A 14,995-nucleotide genomic window follows, 5' to 3' on the forward strand; every position below is an offset into this window, starting at 1 on the left:
GATAACTGACAGTCTCAACATCATCACATGAGTATTTATGTCCTCTCCCATTTAGGTTAGGATTCTGTCCTCATACGGGGTAAAGAGATGAATTTTGAGTACTCCACACCTGTCTTGGCCCTCCTTGCCCTATGGTGGGTTGTTTTTTACCTGAAATAAGTGCAGGGATTGAGTAAGGTGAAAGTGGAGAGCATTGCTGTTAATATTTGTGCTGGTGTGGGAAAGTGATGATGTATTCCTTGTGAGTAAGAAATGCAGCAGGCAAGTAGGTTATGTAGCTTGGGGATAGGGTGGGTAAGAGTGATTGAGGGAAGATGCCAAGAGCCTTGGTGGGACCTGTGTGCAGTGGTAGAGACGGAGTAAGCGAGGAGAAGAAGAGAGCAGAAGTGGTGGCACTTACCTTTAAGAGTGCAGAAGATCATTACATTACTTGCAGCATTGCTGGGAATTTCTCCAGACCTTGGACACTACATTGACTCAGGTGGCAAATTTGGATCAAGCTGGCAGGGTCTAAGTGGTGAGGTTTCTTGTGGCAATTTTGAATAAATATATTGGCCCTCCTCTCTATCAGCCGTTCACCAGGGCCTTGAAGTCCCTAACAGCAAAGCAGGGTGCTAACTTTCCTCAGCAGCCATCTCGTGTGCAGCTTTTCACACATTGAAACTATGAAGTCTAATTCCTGGCTTGCAGTATTTGAACAGGTCCACATTTGGACGTTAAATATGTTGCTGGCAGTAGGAAACCTATAAGGTCCTAGCAGTGGTGATCACTTTCACTGCTGACTGGCATGAGAGTAAACCATGGAGGCATGGTTCATATTAACTGAGGTGAGCACTATACAATTACATGCGTAGACTCACCAGATCCACAAAGAATAACTCTTCATGAAACTTCCCACAATTGATACTTGTTGTGGCCCAAATCAGGCCTCCTCAAAATATTTTAAGAAGGTAGCCTAGACCCCTACATTTTCTTATTTTAAAGGTAGGTGTGAAATGTATGTTCTAGAGTGATGCAACTGTTCAAGCTACTCAACATTAAGCAAAACATAATTTGTTTACACACTATAACGAAAATACAAACAAAAGAAAGAGGAATTTAGAATAACTATTGGAAAACTTAACCAAATAACAGATACAGCACTTATTACTAATTAACTGTTCTAATATAGTAACATCCCATAAACACACCCCTTGTCAAAAAGGTAAATTCAGACACAGATTCTCGCATGCAGTTTTGAATCCAGGAGGAAACGACATCAAGAGGGATTTCAGAGAAAGTAGCAGTTAGGAATCATTCACTGAAGCTCCAAGTCTTATGGGACCCCAAACAGCTTCTGACTGCTAAAGCCAAAAACAAAAGCTACAAAGCCTGCTCTGAGACAACTGGTCATTCCCCTTCCATTATTACAGCTGTTTCAAAAAAAAACCTAAAGGCCTCCTAAGTTATTTATTTAAGCCGTTTTCAGTAGCCAGTGCAATACCTTTGCCTTTACAACCACTCTTCAAAAAAAAAACCCAGGACAAAACAACCTTTTTAAAGTGACAGTATCGTCACATACTTAGCTCCTCAATCTTCCTGAGGTGTCTAGTGTCTAAGCTCTGGAATTCCTCAGCCCTGTTTACCTCACTCTTCTCTTCTGAGACCTTCCTTGAAACTTAATAAAAGCAAAGCACTGCAGATGTTAAGGATCAAAAAACAAAATAGAAGTTCTGGAGAAACTCAACAGGTCTGTTAGCATCTGTGGAGGGAGAAACAAAGTTACCATTTTGAGTCTAATAAGACTTGAGAAAAAGTTCACCAGCTTCTGGTGTTTTTGTTCTTTAAAATCTACTTCTTTGACCAAACATGGTTATGAATACCACGCAACAAACCCCACCACTCCCTCTGCCACACCCCCTCTCCTTACACACGTCCCCCCAACCAATCCCAATCCAAACAATGGCCTGGATTTTATGATGACCAGAATATCATTCCAGCATACATTGGAGAATCCTGATGGCAGTTGACTCGAAGGAACTGCCTGGAAAATTGAAGAATAATTTGGGTAATTCCACTATGCTTGGATCTCTCCACAAGTATCCATTTTGATTATAAAGTTCAAAGTGTTCTGATGAAATTAGTGAATAGTTACTCAGCAAAGTTAGACTATAAATACATAGTCTAACTCCTGCTTAAGTTTTCATTTGACCGAATACTGACCTCACACACCCCAACTACCCCTCTCAGACCCTGACCTCACACCACCCCTATTCCCCCAAGGACCCAATATCGTATCCAGTTCTGAGGAAGGGTCACTGGACGCGAAACATTAACTGATTTCTCTTCACAGCTGCTGCCAGACCTGCCAAGCTTTTCCAGCAAATTCTGTTTTTGTACCTAATACCGCACCAAGTTCCAGAACCAACATTTCTCTCTTTTCCACGCCGGACCTGATCTACCTCCACCCACCCTCCAACACATTCCTCTCCCTTTTCCTGCTCCTAATCCACACCACCTTCACTCTATAACTTTCAGAATACAACAGTAGACTGTTGTGCAAAGGGGTGCAGTTTGCCTCGTCCCAACCATTCTGCACTAATGAGGGAACTACCAAATACAGCTTCCTATGTCTGAAGGCGCAATGATTAGAATCTCCTGTCAAAAATAAGGAGCCCTTTCATTTCGTAAAATAGAATGGTGACTCCTTAGAAAGTCTAGCCCAATATCTATCTTTGCTTCAGTGATAGTTTTTCAACTTGTACATTGTGATAGTCTTTCTAATGTCAAAGTGTTCAGAAATGCTTTTTAAGAGTTCTGTTTTCATTAAGGACCATAATATAAAAGATCAGAGAAGCTCATTTCACAGAAAATAGATTTGAATTTACAACATCAAAATAGTTCAAAGTATCAATAGCTAATTAGCCATAGTCTACAAAAGACCACAGGAATCTCTTCCTAGAGACAGACAATTAGTTACATAGCTTGAGGGACACCATTCCATATCAAGCATGGGGAATGTCAAGAAAGTGGGCTTCCATGAATAACCACAGCCAGTAGTTGTTGAACTTGTGCTGCTAGCATTATACTATACCACACTCTCATCAACAGAGCCAACTAACCCCCACAAATCTAATATTGCTCAGTGTAATTTGTTAAAAATAAAATGAATCCAAGACGTGAAGAAAACCTATCAGATGGGCAGCTGAATTCTTTGTACCAGTTTCACATTTTGTATTTGGTGTACCTGCACCAAATGGACTGCAGTGGTTCAAGAAGGCAGCTCAACTTCTCAAGGGCAATTAGGGGTGGGCAGTAACTGGAAATGGCCGACATCATACTTCATTTTTAAAACAAATTCATTCCATGTCAATATTAATTTGAGATAGTTAGTCTGAATTTGATTGAAAATGGACCTGTGTTAGCATAATCAAAATTGATTCGAAGTTTTACAGAGTATTAATAAAAAAAAAATGTCAGGGAGCAAGCCATTTCTAATTTATCAGGTGGCATATCCATCCTACGTTTGTGTGACGTATCCAATTTTTATGTTGAATTTTTTATATTTAATTGTATGCCAATTATTAATGTTTTAAGCAGCATGCCAACAAAAAAAAAATGAAAAAGCAAGCCTAAGATGCCTGAAAAAACACAGCCCAAAGAGGAAAAGCATTTTGATTGAAAACAAATTTTCTCCAATATACAGTATATACAGCCGAAGAAAATCAGAGAAGCTTAACATCAAGGTTGATCATACCTGCGTAATCTTGGATTCAGCAATTACTTGCAGAGCTGCTAGAGTTTCTTCCTCCATTACAATGCACCCATTCAGGTAGGTGAGAGTCTTTAATTGGCCAATGACTATTAGACGGAGTAAATCAGGCTGTTCAGAAATTTAATATGGGTAAAAACAATGATTAAACTTATTGAAATTAAGTTAGTTTCTTTTAAAGCAGAACCAAGCTGACATCTGTAATATAAAAACTTTAAATGGAAAATATGAAATTATGCAAATGAAGTAGTATTTAATAAATGAACCTGACTTTCACATTATGGATCTCCATGCCAGTCTCCACCAGACCAAACATGCATTATCATATTTGTTGGACACGTGGAACTCAAATATAAGCTAATTATTTTCTTGCATTTGATAATCATGAGACAAGCTGGTCTAATATTTTATGGATTGATTATTCAACATAATAAACATAGATTCTGTTCCTTCCTGGAGCAGAGACTGGGAACTCAGCAAAATTGAGGCTTAACCCTACATTGTTCTATCCCACAATGTGACAGATTATGAACCTTCTTTCCAGTAACACTTTTTGAAAATGGGAATAGATAGTGAGATCAAACAATAAAGATGGGTTCACTATACTCTTAAACACAGTTCACAGTTCATTCTAATGGTTAATCCACCTAGTTTTAAAACTTAGCACAATGTTGAGTGGTCATTGTGTACATGATTTTGTTCACAACAATATGTGTTGTCATTTAACTACACATTTTCACTTCAAAGTAGTTGAAGGAAGGGCAAAGGTAAGAAAATACTGGCTGACTATATAAGCAAAACGGGCGGCTGAAAACAGACGAAGCTTTGGAAAAATATCGGGAAAGTAGGACCAATCTGAAATGAGGAATTAAGAGGGCTAAAAGGGGTCATGAAATATCTTTAGCAAACAGGGTTAAGGAAAATCCCAAAGCCTTTTATTCATACATAAGGAGCAAGAGGGTAACTAGAGAAAGGGTTGGCCCACTCAAGGACAAAGGAGCGAAGTTATACGAGGAGTCAGAGAAAATGAGTGAGATTCTTAATGAGTACTTTGCATCAGTATTCACCGAAGAGAGGGACATGACAGATGTTGAGGTTAGGGATAGATGTTTGATTACTCTAGGTCAAGTCGGCATAAGGAGGGGGGTATTCTCAAAGGCCTTAGGGTGGACAAGTCCCCAGGTCCGGATGGGATCTATCCCAGGTTCCTGAGGGAAGCGAGAGAGGAAATAGCTGGGGCCTTAACAGATGTCTTTGCAGCATCCTTGAGCATTGGTGAGGTCCCGGGGGACTGCAGAATTGCTAATGTTGTCCCCTTGTTCAAGAAGGGTAGCAAGGATAATCCAGGTAATTATAGACCGGTCAGCCTGACGTCAGTGGTGGGGAAGCTGCTGGAGAAGATACTGAGTGATAGGATCTATTTACATTTGGAATAAAATGGGCTTATTAGTGATAGGCAGCATGGTTTTGTGCAGGGAAGGTCATGTCTTACCAACTTGATAGAATTCTTTGAGGAAGTGACAAAGTTGATAGATGAGGGAAGGGCTGTAGATGTCATATACATGGAGTTCAGTAAGGCATTTGATAAGGTTCCCCATGGTAGGCTGATGGAGAAGTCGCATGGGGTCCAGGGTGTACTAGCTAGATGGATAGAGAACTGGCTGGGCAACAGGAGACAGAGAGTTGTAGTGGAAGGGAGTTTCTCAAAATGGAGAACTGTGACCAGTGGTGTTCCACAGAGATCCGTGTTGGGACCACTGTTGTTTGTGATGTACATAAATGATCTGGAAGAAGGTATAGATGGTCTGATTAGCAGGTTTGTAGATGACACTAAGATTGGTAGAGTAGCAGATAGTGAAGGGGAATGTCAGAGAATGCAGCAGAATATAGATAGATTGGAGAGTTGGGCGGAGAAATGGCAGATGGAGTTCAATCCAGGTAAATGCGAGGTGACGCATTTTGGAAGATCCAATTCAGGAGCGAACTATATGGTAAATGGAAAAGCCCTGGGAAAAATTGATGCACAGAAGGATCTGGGTGTTCAGGTTCATTGTACTCTGAAGGTGGCAATGCAGGTCGATAGAGTGGTCAAGAAGGCATATGGCATGCTTTCATTCATTGGACAGGGTATTGAGTACAAGAGTTGGCAGGTCATGTTGCAGTTGTGTAGGACTTCGGTTCGACCACATTTGGAATACTGCATACAGTTCTGGTCTCTACATTACCAAAAGGATGTGGATACTTTGGAGAGGGTGTAGAGGAGGTTCACCAGGATGTTGCCTGGTATGGAGAGCGCTAGCTATGAAGAGAGGTTAAGTAAATTAGGATTATTTACATTAGAAAGACAGAGGTTGAGGGGGGACCTGATTGAGGTCTACAAAATCATGACAGCTATAGACAGGGTGGATAGCAAGAAGCTTTTTCCCAGAGTGGGGGACTCAATTACTAGGGGCCACGATTTCAAGGTGAGAGGGGAAAGGTTTAAAGGAGATATGAGTGGAAAGTTCTTTATGCAGAGGGTGGTGGGTGCCTGGAACGCGTTGCCAGCAGAGGTGGTAGAGGCGGGCACGATAGAGTCATTTAAGATGTATCTGGACAGATACATGAATGGGCAGGGAGCAGAGGGATACAGATCCTTGGAAATTAGGCGACAGGTTTAGATAGAGGATCTGGATCGGCGCAGGCTTGGAGGGCCGAAGGGCCTGTTCCTTTGCTGTAATTTTCTTTGTTCTTTTGTTCTTTGTTCAAAACAAAGTATGAAAATTATTCAAGCACTACACAGTTGGAGCCATGAATTATTGACACATGCCTCGAAGATGAATGTAAATAAAAGTAATTTAAATTTAAAATAATCTAAATCACTTTCCACTGTTTGTTAACATTTAGTGAAACGTACCTTTTTCCATGGATTGTGACGGAGATCAAGTGTAAGGAGTTCAAATGTATGTTTATGAAGGACTCCTATTTCTTTTTTAATGTAAGTCAGTTGATTCCAACTCAGGTCCAAATAATTGAGATTTTCCATTCCAGTGAAACCATCTAAAGTTATCAACTGATTGTGGCTTGCATCCAAAAACCTTAGGTGAGACTGCAGAATTTTAAGTGACCAGATTCAGAATCAAGGAACAAGGTCAAGGAAACTAACAATGGAAAAAACAACTTAAGATTGTCAGTTAGGTTCACAGTGGGGCTGACGTCCTTACTTATAGAAAGAGCATTTTCATTTACTGCACTTGTTTCAATTCAACAAAACAAGTGACAGCCATTCACGGATTCGTTTCTTGACACAACGCCTTGATTACAGTCAACCTGACTGGTTTAAAATGTAAACAAAACCTTGTTAACTGTCTGCCATGATTAACTAGTGTTCTCAGTGGCAACATCTCTACCAATCACAAGGTTGTAGCCTTGCTCGCCCAGTTGGTGTGTTTACCGAGGCATATAATTAACTAGCGGGATAGAACACCAACCCTTCACCAGAGGCACACTGACAATGTTACCTAGCAGGGTGACGAACCATCTACAATCAAACACATCGACTCGGCAAGCAAGTCCCCAAACTCATCCACAAACTAAGCTACAAATCTTCTCAAAAACTCTACCAATCCTAGTCCAGTTGCCAACTAATCAACACTGTCAGCTCATTTAGTATAAATGTTGGTTTCCTCTTAGACTGGTAGTCTTGTGAGTTGTACTGATGAGTGCAATTGAAAAAGATTTGACGAATATCTCTTTTTCAACAATACTCAAGCTCTGCACTTTAATGAAACATCTCAAGGCTGGACCACTTTCAAATATTGAGACTGACCCACATTAACATAGAGCATAGGTCAGTACAGTACACGTACAGACTGTTCGGCCCACTATATCTGCATCGACCACAATGCTATTCTAAATTAATCCAATCTGCCTGCACATGTTCCATATCCCCTCTATTCCTCGTCTGTTCATGTGTCTGCCTGAATGCCTTTTAAACATTGCTATCACATCTACTTCTACCACCTCCCCTGACAGTGTGTTCCAGGCATTTACCACCCTCAGTGTAAAAAAACTTGCCTCTTGCATCTCCTTTAAACCTTTCCGCTGTCATCTTAAACCTATGCCCCAGGTATCTGACATTTCCACTCTGGGATAAAGACTCCGACTATTCACCCTGTCCATGCGTCTCATAATTTTACATACTTCTTACAGGTTGCTCCTCAGCCTCCGATGCTCTCGTGAAACAATCCAAGTTTGTCCAACCTCTCCCTATACCTACTCTACTCCAAACCAGACAACATCCAAGTAAAACTCTTTTGCACCCCCTCCAAAGGCTCCACATCCTTTCCATAGTGTAGTGACCAGAATTGCACACAATACTCTAAATGTGGCCTAACAAAGACTTATACAGATGCAACATGACTTGCCAACCTTTATATTCAATGCCCTGACTGATGAGGGCAAGCAGGCCATACACTTCATTACCACCTTATCCACTTTCAGGGAGCTATGGACTTGCACCCGAAGATCCCTCTGTATATCAGTGCTAAGGGTTCAGCCATTTTCTGCATTCTATCCTCTTGCATTTGACCTCTCAAAATGCATCACTTCATACCTATTTACATTAAACTCCATTTGCCATTTCTCTGTCCAACTTTCCACTGGTCCACATCTTACTGTATACTTTGATAACCCTCCTAAATGGCCACAAATTCACCAATTTTTGTTTTGTCTGCAAACTTACTAAACAGACTACCTGCATTTTCATCCAAATCAAGAGGCCCCAGCACTAATCCTTGTGGAACACCACTGGTCACAGGCCTTCAGTGAGGAAAACACCCCTTCACAGGGTGGCTATCTTCTATGACCAAGCCAGAGGCAGTGGGGAGGTAATGACTTTAAACTGAGAATCACCATATCTCAAGGAGAGGCCAAGGTTGAGAAGAGGGGATCTTCATGGTAACCTTACTTAAAAATGCTGAGAACTGTAATATTCAGGGATCCAAAGTGCTCAGAAAAGATAGGTAAGGCAAATACTTAGAGGAGATAGCAGAATAGAACAGGGAGTTTATTGGCCCAGATCTTCTGTGGAGCGATAATCCTCAGACTGCCGCTCTGCACAAATTTCTCCCTGCCTCAACATTGCTTCACACTTCTTGCTGGGTCTTCTGAACCTGGTTTCTCCAGGAATGTGGAGGGCAGCATCCTCAAAAGGAATACAACACAGTGCTGTTGGATTGGGAACAAATAGAACACAGCCACATGCCTCCTTTTCTTTCTTTAGAAACCCCATATTTGCAATTCTAAAATGAAAAGTAAACAATGCACCAGACCTTACCAAAGGTTTTGTAAGGCAGCCAAACAGAAAGACAAGTCCTTATATTCTTCAAATCAGTCACACTTGATTGAATAACAGTTAAGGAGGTCTGTGCTTCCATTATGCTTTCTAAAATATTGGTTGGCCAACCTCAATAGTATGAATGGGGAATTTGTCAATCCCTGCCATACTTGGTTGTCAACACTGATTCTGCTCCACCGCTACAGGTGTAAAGCCACAGATGATTTTCCATATTGCTACCAATGCTTTTCAAGCATCAGACTGTATAGCCATAGGTTCATTCCATCCTATAGTTAGAGCTTGAGTGGATCTCAACATTCTTACCAGGTTTGAAAGGTCATTTAGGTGTGTGAGTTCATTAAAGCTGATAACGAGTTTCTGCAAATTTGTAAGTCTGGAGATACCTTTTAGCTTACGCAGACCATTTCCATGTAAGTTCAAAATCTGCATTGGGCCAAACATGAAAATTACATTTCAAATTAAAGCTCTCCGCAATAACATCTATTTTGCATATTGTTCTCATGAATTACAGATTCCTATTTTTTCATATTCTTTCTTTCTCAAAAAACAACATTTTTTGTTACCAGAGATAGTAGGAACTGCAGATGCTGGAGAATCCGAGACAACAAGGTGCAGGGCTGGATGAACACAGAGGGCCAAGCAGCATCATAGGAGCAGAAAGGCTGATGTTTAGGCTTTTCTGATGAAGGGTCTAGGCCCGAAACGTCAGCCTTTCTGCTCCTATGATGCTGCTTGGCCTGCTGTGTTCATCCAGCCCTGCAACTTTTTGTTACCATAAAGTTTAGTAACTACTCAGATCATCATCTTAGAAGATAATAACTTCATTTGAATAGTTTTTAATTGTAAATTGTCTATACTGTATTACTAACATGCATCTGTATTATTTCAAACTTATCAACACCTATTTGTAAATTGAATAAATTGCTTGCAATATGATAATTGAAAGCAATTAGAGTCACATAGTAATATATTTGAAAAATCAAATTAATACAAAATCAGGAATAATTAAAAGTTTCGGGATCCTTTCTAAATTATACATTTTTCTTCATTTTAACATATTCCAGATTCAGAAAGAATAAGTCCACACTCTCGAGAGAATTCATGATAAGGTGATCCATGCTCTTATTTTTGTCTGCTGACCCCTTATAAAAGGGACTTTATCAAAAGCCTACGAAAAATCCAAATATATGACATCCACTGGTTCTCCCTTAACTATTCTATAACTTACATTCTCAAAAACTCCAGCAGATCATGAAGTACAATTTATCTATCATAAACTCATGCTGGCTTTGTCCAATTCTGTTAATATTTTCCAAATATTTTGTTACTGCAACTTTTATAACAAGCACTAGCATTTTCCTCACAACTGATGCAAGACTAACTGGTCTGTAATTCCCTGTGTTTTTTCTCTCCCCAACTTTTTAAATAGTGGGATTATATTTGTCAAGCTCCACAGTCAATAGCAACTGCTCCAGAATCTATGGAATTTTGGAAGTGACGACCAATGCATCTAATATTTTCAGGACCAGTTCCTTTAGTGCTTTGGGATGTAGATTATCAGGACTTAATCATTTGTCGGCCTTTAACCCCGTTAATTTCCCAAGCACAATTTTCTTAATAATATTGATTTGCTTCAATTCCACCTTCTCACCAAACCCTTCCTTCCCTAACATTTCTGGGAGGTTATTTGAGCCCTCTTTTGTGAATACAGGACCAAAATGTGTGTACAATTCTTCCGCCATTTCTTTCTTTCCCATTATAAATTCCCCTGACTGTAAAGGATCTACATTTTTCCTTACTAATCTTTTTCTCTTTACATATTTATAGAAGCTTCTATGCTTTAAGTTTCTATGTTCTCTACAATTTTACTCCAATACTCTATTTTCCCTCTTTTGACAAAATATTTGCTGAATTCAAAAATGTTCCTAATTTTCAGGCTTGCTTCTTTTTCTGGCAATTTTATATCTCCTTTTTGAATCTAATACTATCCATAACTTATTTTATAAGCCATGGTTGAGCTACCTTTGCTCTTTTATTTTTGTGCCGGATAAGAATGAATGATTTGTGTAATTTATGCATTCATTCAATCTATACATGTTTTCTTCCAGTTGTGAAAAAATGGGAGTTATTTTTACGTAGTTTGTAGATTTCACTCGCTAATGTATTTATTAGCTTGAAAAATATTTGAAGAAATATATTTCAAAATAGGTTCTGCAACAAAGCCATCAGATCCCCATTCTCATGGAAAGCTTGAGGTTCAGACAGGATCCCAGGAGAAATTTACAAATCTGGGGTACTCTAGCAAGCCAACATACTTTCACAATAATATTTACTGCTTCCATTGATTTTGCTTTGAAAGAAGTAAGAAGGATATAAGCAATATAATGCTAATCTGAATAGCCTCGATAACTATTGCACTGATCAAACCATCAAAAGTTAAAAGCAAAGAATTCCAGAACAATAACTGGCTCTCAAAAACAATAAGAAACATTAGAAACCTATTAATTTTACTGGCCAAACATGACAACTGACCTTGCAAACATCATTTTCTGGCCTTTCCCAATCCATCTATTGTGCATGCTCAATAACTATCTATGGTGGGTTCCAACTCAAGGGAAGGGCTGACAAATGGAATTTAAGTTTAGGAAACTATGAGGTTAAGTTATCACTTTTGTTTGGTGATCATTCCTTACTTCCAATGGAATAATTTGTTCAATTTAGAAGTTCGACAGTGACTGAAACATTGGATGTCAAGAGAAAGATCAGTGTGCATGACCTCCAATGTTTGGGATCATCAGTTGTGCAGCATTGTTTCTCCCTTATGAAACAGCATATACCCCAACAGCAGAATGGCATTGGATGTAAAACACTTCAGATCAATGCTATTAACCCTCCAAATGTCCCCTTAATTGTAGCGATTAGCCTGGAAACTAGTAATTATCCCAGAAACTGAATGATTATTACAATTAATAAAAAAAATTCAAAAATCTATGACTTAGAGAAATAGCATCAATGGTTGTGGACTACATCAGAAATATATGGTAAAATCCAACCAAGGCAAGCCATGAAGTTGAATTCATAAAGCTGGTGACTCCTGTCCTATACTTCAGGGTCAATTTTAATCCACTTTGATTGTGCCACCCCAACCCCAACAATACATTTCCATCTACCATAAGGATTGGATACCAAAACCCTTGCCCAGCTCTAAATTCAAGCAAAGGATAATTCCATTGTGTTCCTGGCACACTGAGGCTTTGGACCCAATTCTTGTTATAAGAGTTATACAGCATGGAAACAGACCCTTCAGTCCAATCAGTCCACTCCAATCATGTTCCCAAACGAAATGTGTCCTACCTGCCTGTGCTTGCTTCATACTCCTCCAAACCTTTCCTGTTCATGAACTGATCCAAATGTCTTTTAAAGGTTGTAACTGTACCTGCATCCACCACTTTCTCTGGCAATTCATTCGACACATGAACCACTCTCTGTGTAAAAAAGTTACTCCTCGTGTCCTTTTTAAATCTTTCTCCTCTCACCTTAAAATATACCCCATAGTTGGGCTGAACCACCCATCAACCTTAAATGGGGAAAATCTTGACAAGATCCTATATATTCCAAATGTTAAAATGTGGATATCAAACTCTCTGTCATGGAACTTAACAAAGCCATCAGATCCCCATCGTCATGGAAAGCTTGAGGTTCAGACAGGAACCCAGGATAAATTTACAAATCTGGGATGCTGTCGCAAGTCAACAAACTCTCACAAATATTTCATAAAATATGAATGATTAACAAAATCATTCATCAGAAGTTCATGAATGCCTTGTTCAGATAAACAAAGAGAATGGACAAAAATCTACATGTGACAAACACAGAGGAATGTACTGCTCATGCTAGCAGGCAAAGCAAATGTTCTGCTCAACAGGCTGCTAAGACACATAGTACAAGTGCACTGCCACAAAGCCAAAGTTGGTTCAGTAAAGGCAGAGGTACATGTGGCATGATCTTCACCCTTCGCTAAATGCAAGAAAAAAAAACAGATGAGTGTCTTCTGTGCCTTTGCCAACCTGACAAAGGTCTGAGAGTGAGAAGGAAAACAAATTTGACACAGCAAGCTTGGTATTTGCCTGTCTATGCAAGAAGCTGTGGAGGAAATAAGATTTCATTATTAGACTTAACTTACAACAAAACTTGATGTATACAAAGCCATGGTAATATATGTCTGCGAGACATGGACTACTCATTCCCAAGATATTGAGCAGCAGGACAATTTCACATGAGATGTATCCATAACATCATGGAGATCAAATGAGAAGACAAAATGCCCAACACCGAGATAAGTCAAAGAGCAAAAATTTCTGGAATTGAAGCATTCATTATCACAACTCTGCTCAGGTGGAGTGGACTCATAAAACATATCACTGATAATAAAATCCATGAGGTGGTCATGTATTCACTTCTTAAGTTTGGACACCACCTGCAAGGTACACTGACATGAAGGTTGAAGAACTTCTTGAAGCCAAACTGCAGGAAATGTGTCATATCCATCATAGAATGGGAGAAAATGCACAAGAAAGAGCAACGTGAAGCAGTTGGTGTTGTTTTCTTCAACAGCAAAGAAAACGGGCAGCAAAAGACAAAAGTCAAAAGCCAAACGAGAAAGATTGGGCAAAACCTTAATAAAAAAAGACAATTCTTCCTTGCCTACTCTATGGAAAGCTTTCCGGCTCTGCAGTTGAGTTTCACAATCATATTCAGAACACATAACCAAAGATCACAAAAAATTACATTGAGTTGTGAATGCAGCCCAGTCCATCACAAAAACCAGCCTTCCTTCCATTGATTCAGTCTACACTGGTTGCTGCCTCAGGAAAGCAGCCAACATCATCAAACATCCCTCCCACCCCAGTTATAATCTCTTTCACCCTCTTCTATCAGGCAGAAGACACAAAAGTTTGAAACCATGTACTGACAGATTTAAGAACAGCTTCTTGCCTGCTGCTGTCAGACACATGAACAGACCTCTCGTATATTAGAGTTTATCTTTCTCTGAACCTTCTCTAGCTGTAACACTATATTCTACATTCTGTTCTATTACTGTAATGTACTTATGTAAGGTATGATTGTCTGGATAGCGTGCAATACCATACTGTCACTGTATCTCAGTACATGACAGTAATAAATCAAATCAAATCAAACTGATGACTGTGTATGCAACAAATGGCCATTTACAATAACAAAGGAAAACTGATGACATAGCTACATATGCAGATATTGCAACTGGAATTTAATCTTGATTCTTTTAACTCAAGAACAAAATCATTATCATTGGATAAATTTCCTTTATAGGGCAGAGAAACTACATGGATAACATAGCAAATGAAATATCGTCACTGTAATAGCATCTTAAAATTGTAATGCCAATCATAACTTGGTCTTACATTTGGAACAGATTGAAAATGTTTAAATCTGAAGAATGACAAGCATCTTCATCATCCTTAGGGCAATATATAAAAATTACCTTCACTACGTATATTTTTTATGTGTACATGACTGGAAATAACTTACTGTGATTTGACTCAATATTGAAGCTCCAGATACAGAAAGTAAAGTCATTTCCTCCAGATTTGGGATTTTATGACTTTGCATCACAATAGGATCCATTTTTAATACTTCTTCGTCAAATGCCATGGCTCGCTGTATTATCAATATTTCTGCTTTACTTTGCTTCCTTTGAGGTGTTTTGTTTTCAGAAAAAGCAGAATAAAATGATTGCAGATCATTCTAAATAAATTCAATTTGTAAAAAAAAAGGTAACTGATTAAACACATTCATTGTAAACTTTGAAATTGCTATCTTTATTTTAATTAGATTTTCCTACTTCCCTCCATTTACCAAACTTGAAA

The 14,995-nt window shown here is 39.1% G+C and overlaps 1 protein-coding gene across 2 annotated transcripts in view; it reads right to left on the reverse strand.

Annotated features, from left to right (window-relative positions):
* The window catches only part of lrrc9 (leucine rich repeat containing 9), a 182,687-nt gene that overhangs the window by 79,798 nt on the left and 87,894 nt on the right, over positions 1-14,995 (reverse strand). For both annotated transcript variants that reach the window (XM_048599971.1, XM_048599972.1), the window contains 4 exons: positions 14,658-14,873; positions 9,393-9,512; positions 6,648-6,839; positions 3,737-3,862 (listed from right to left, as the gene is read on the reverse strand). In XM_048599971.1, the coding sequence (XP_048455928.1) occupies positions 3,737-3,862; positions 6,648-6,839; positions 9,393-9,512; positions 14,658-14,873 (654 nt within the window). The remainder of the gene's footprint in view (positions 1-3,736; positions 3,863-6,647; positions 6,840-9,392; positions 9,513-14,657; positions 14,874-14,995) is intronic.

The sequence above is a fragment of the Rhincodon typus genome, chromosome 8 (genome assembly GCF_021869965.1).
Source record: "Rhincodon typus isolate 14 chromosome 8, sRhiTyp1.1, whole genome shotgun sequence".
Lineage (NCBI taxonomy): Eukaryota > Metazoa > Chordata > Chondrichthyes > Orectolobiformes > Rhincodontidae > Rhincodon > Rhincodon typus.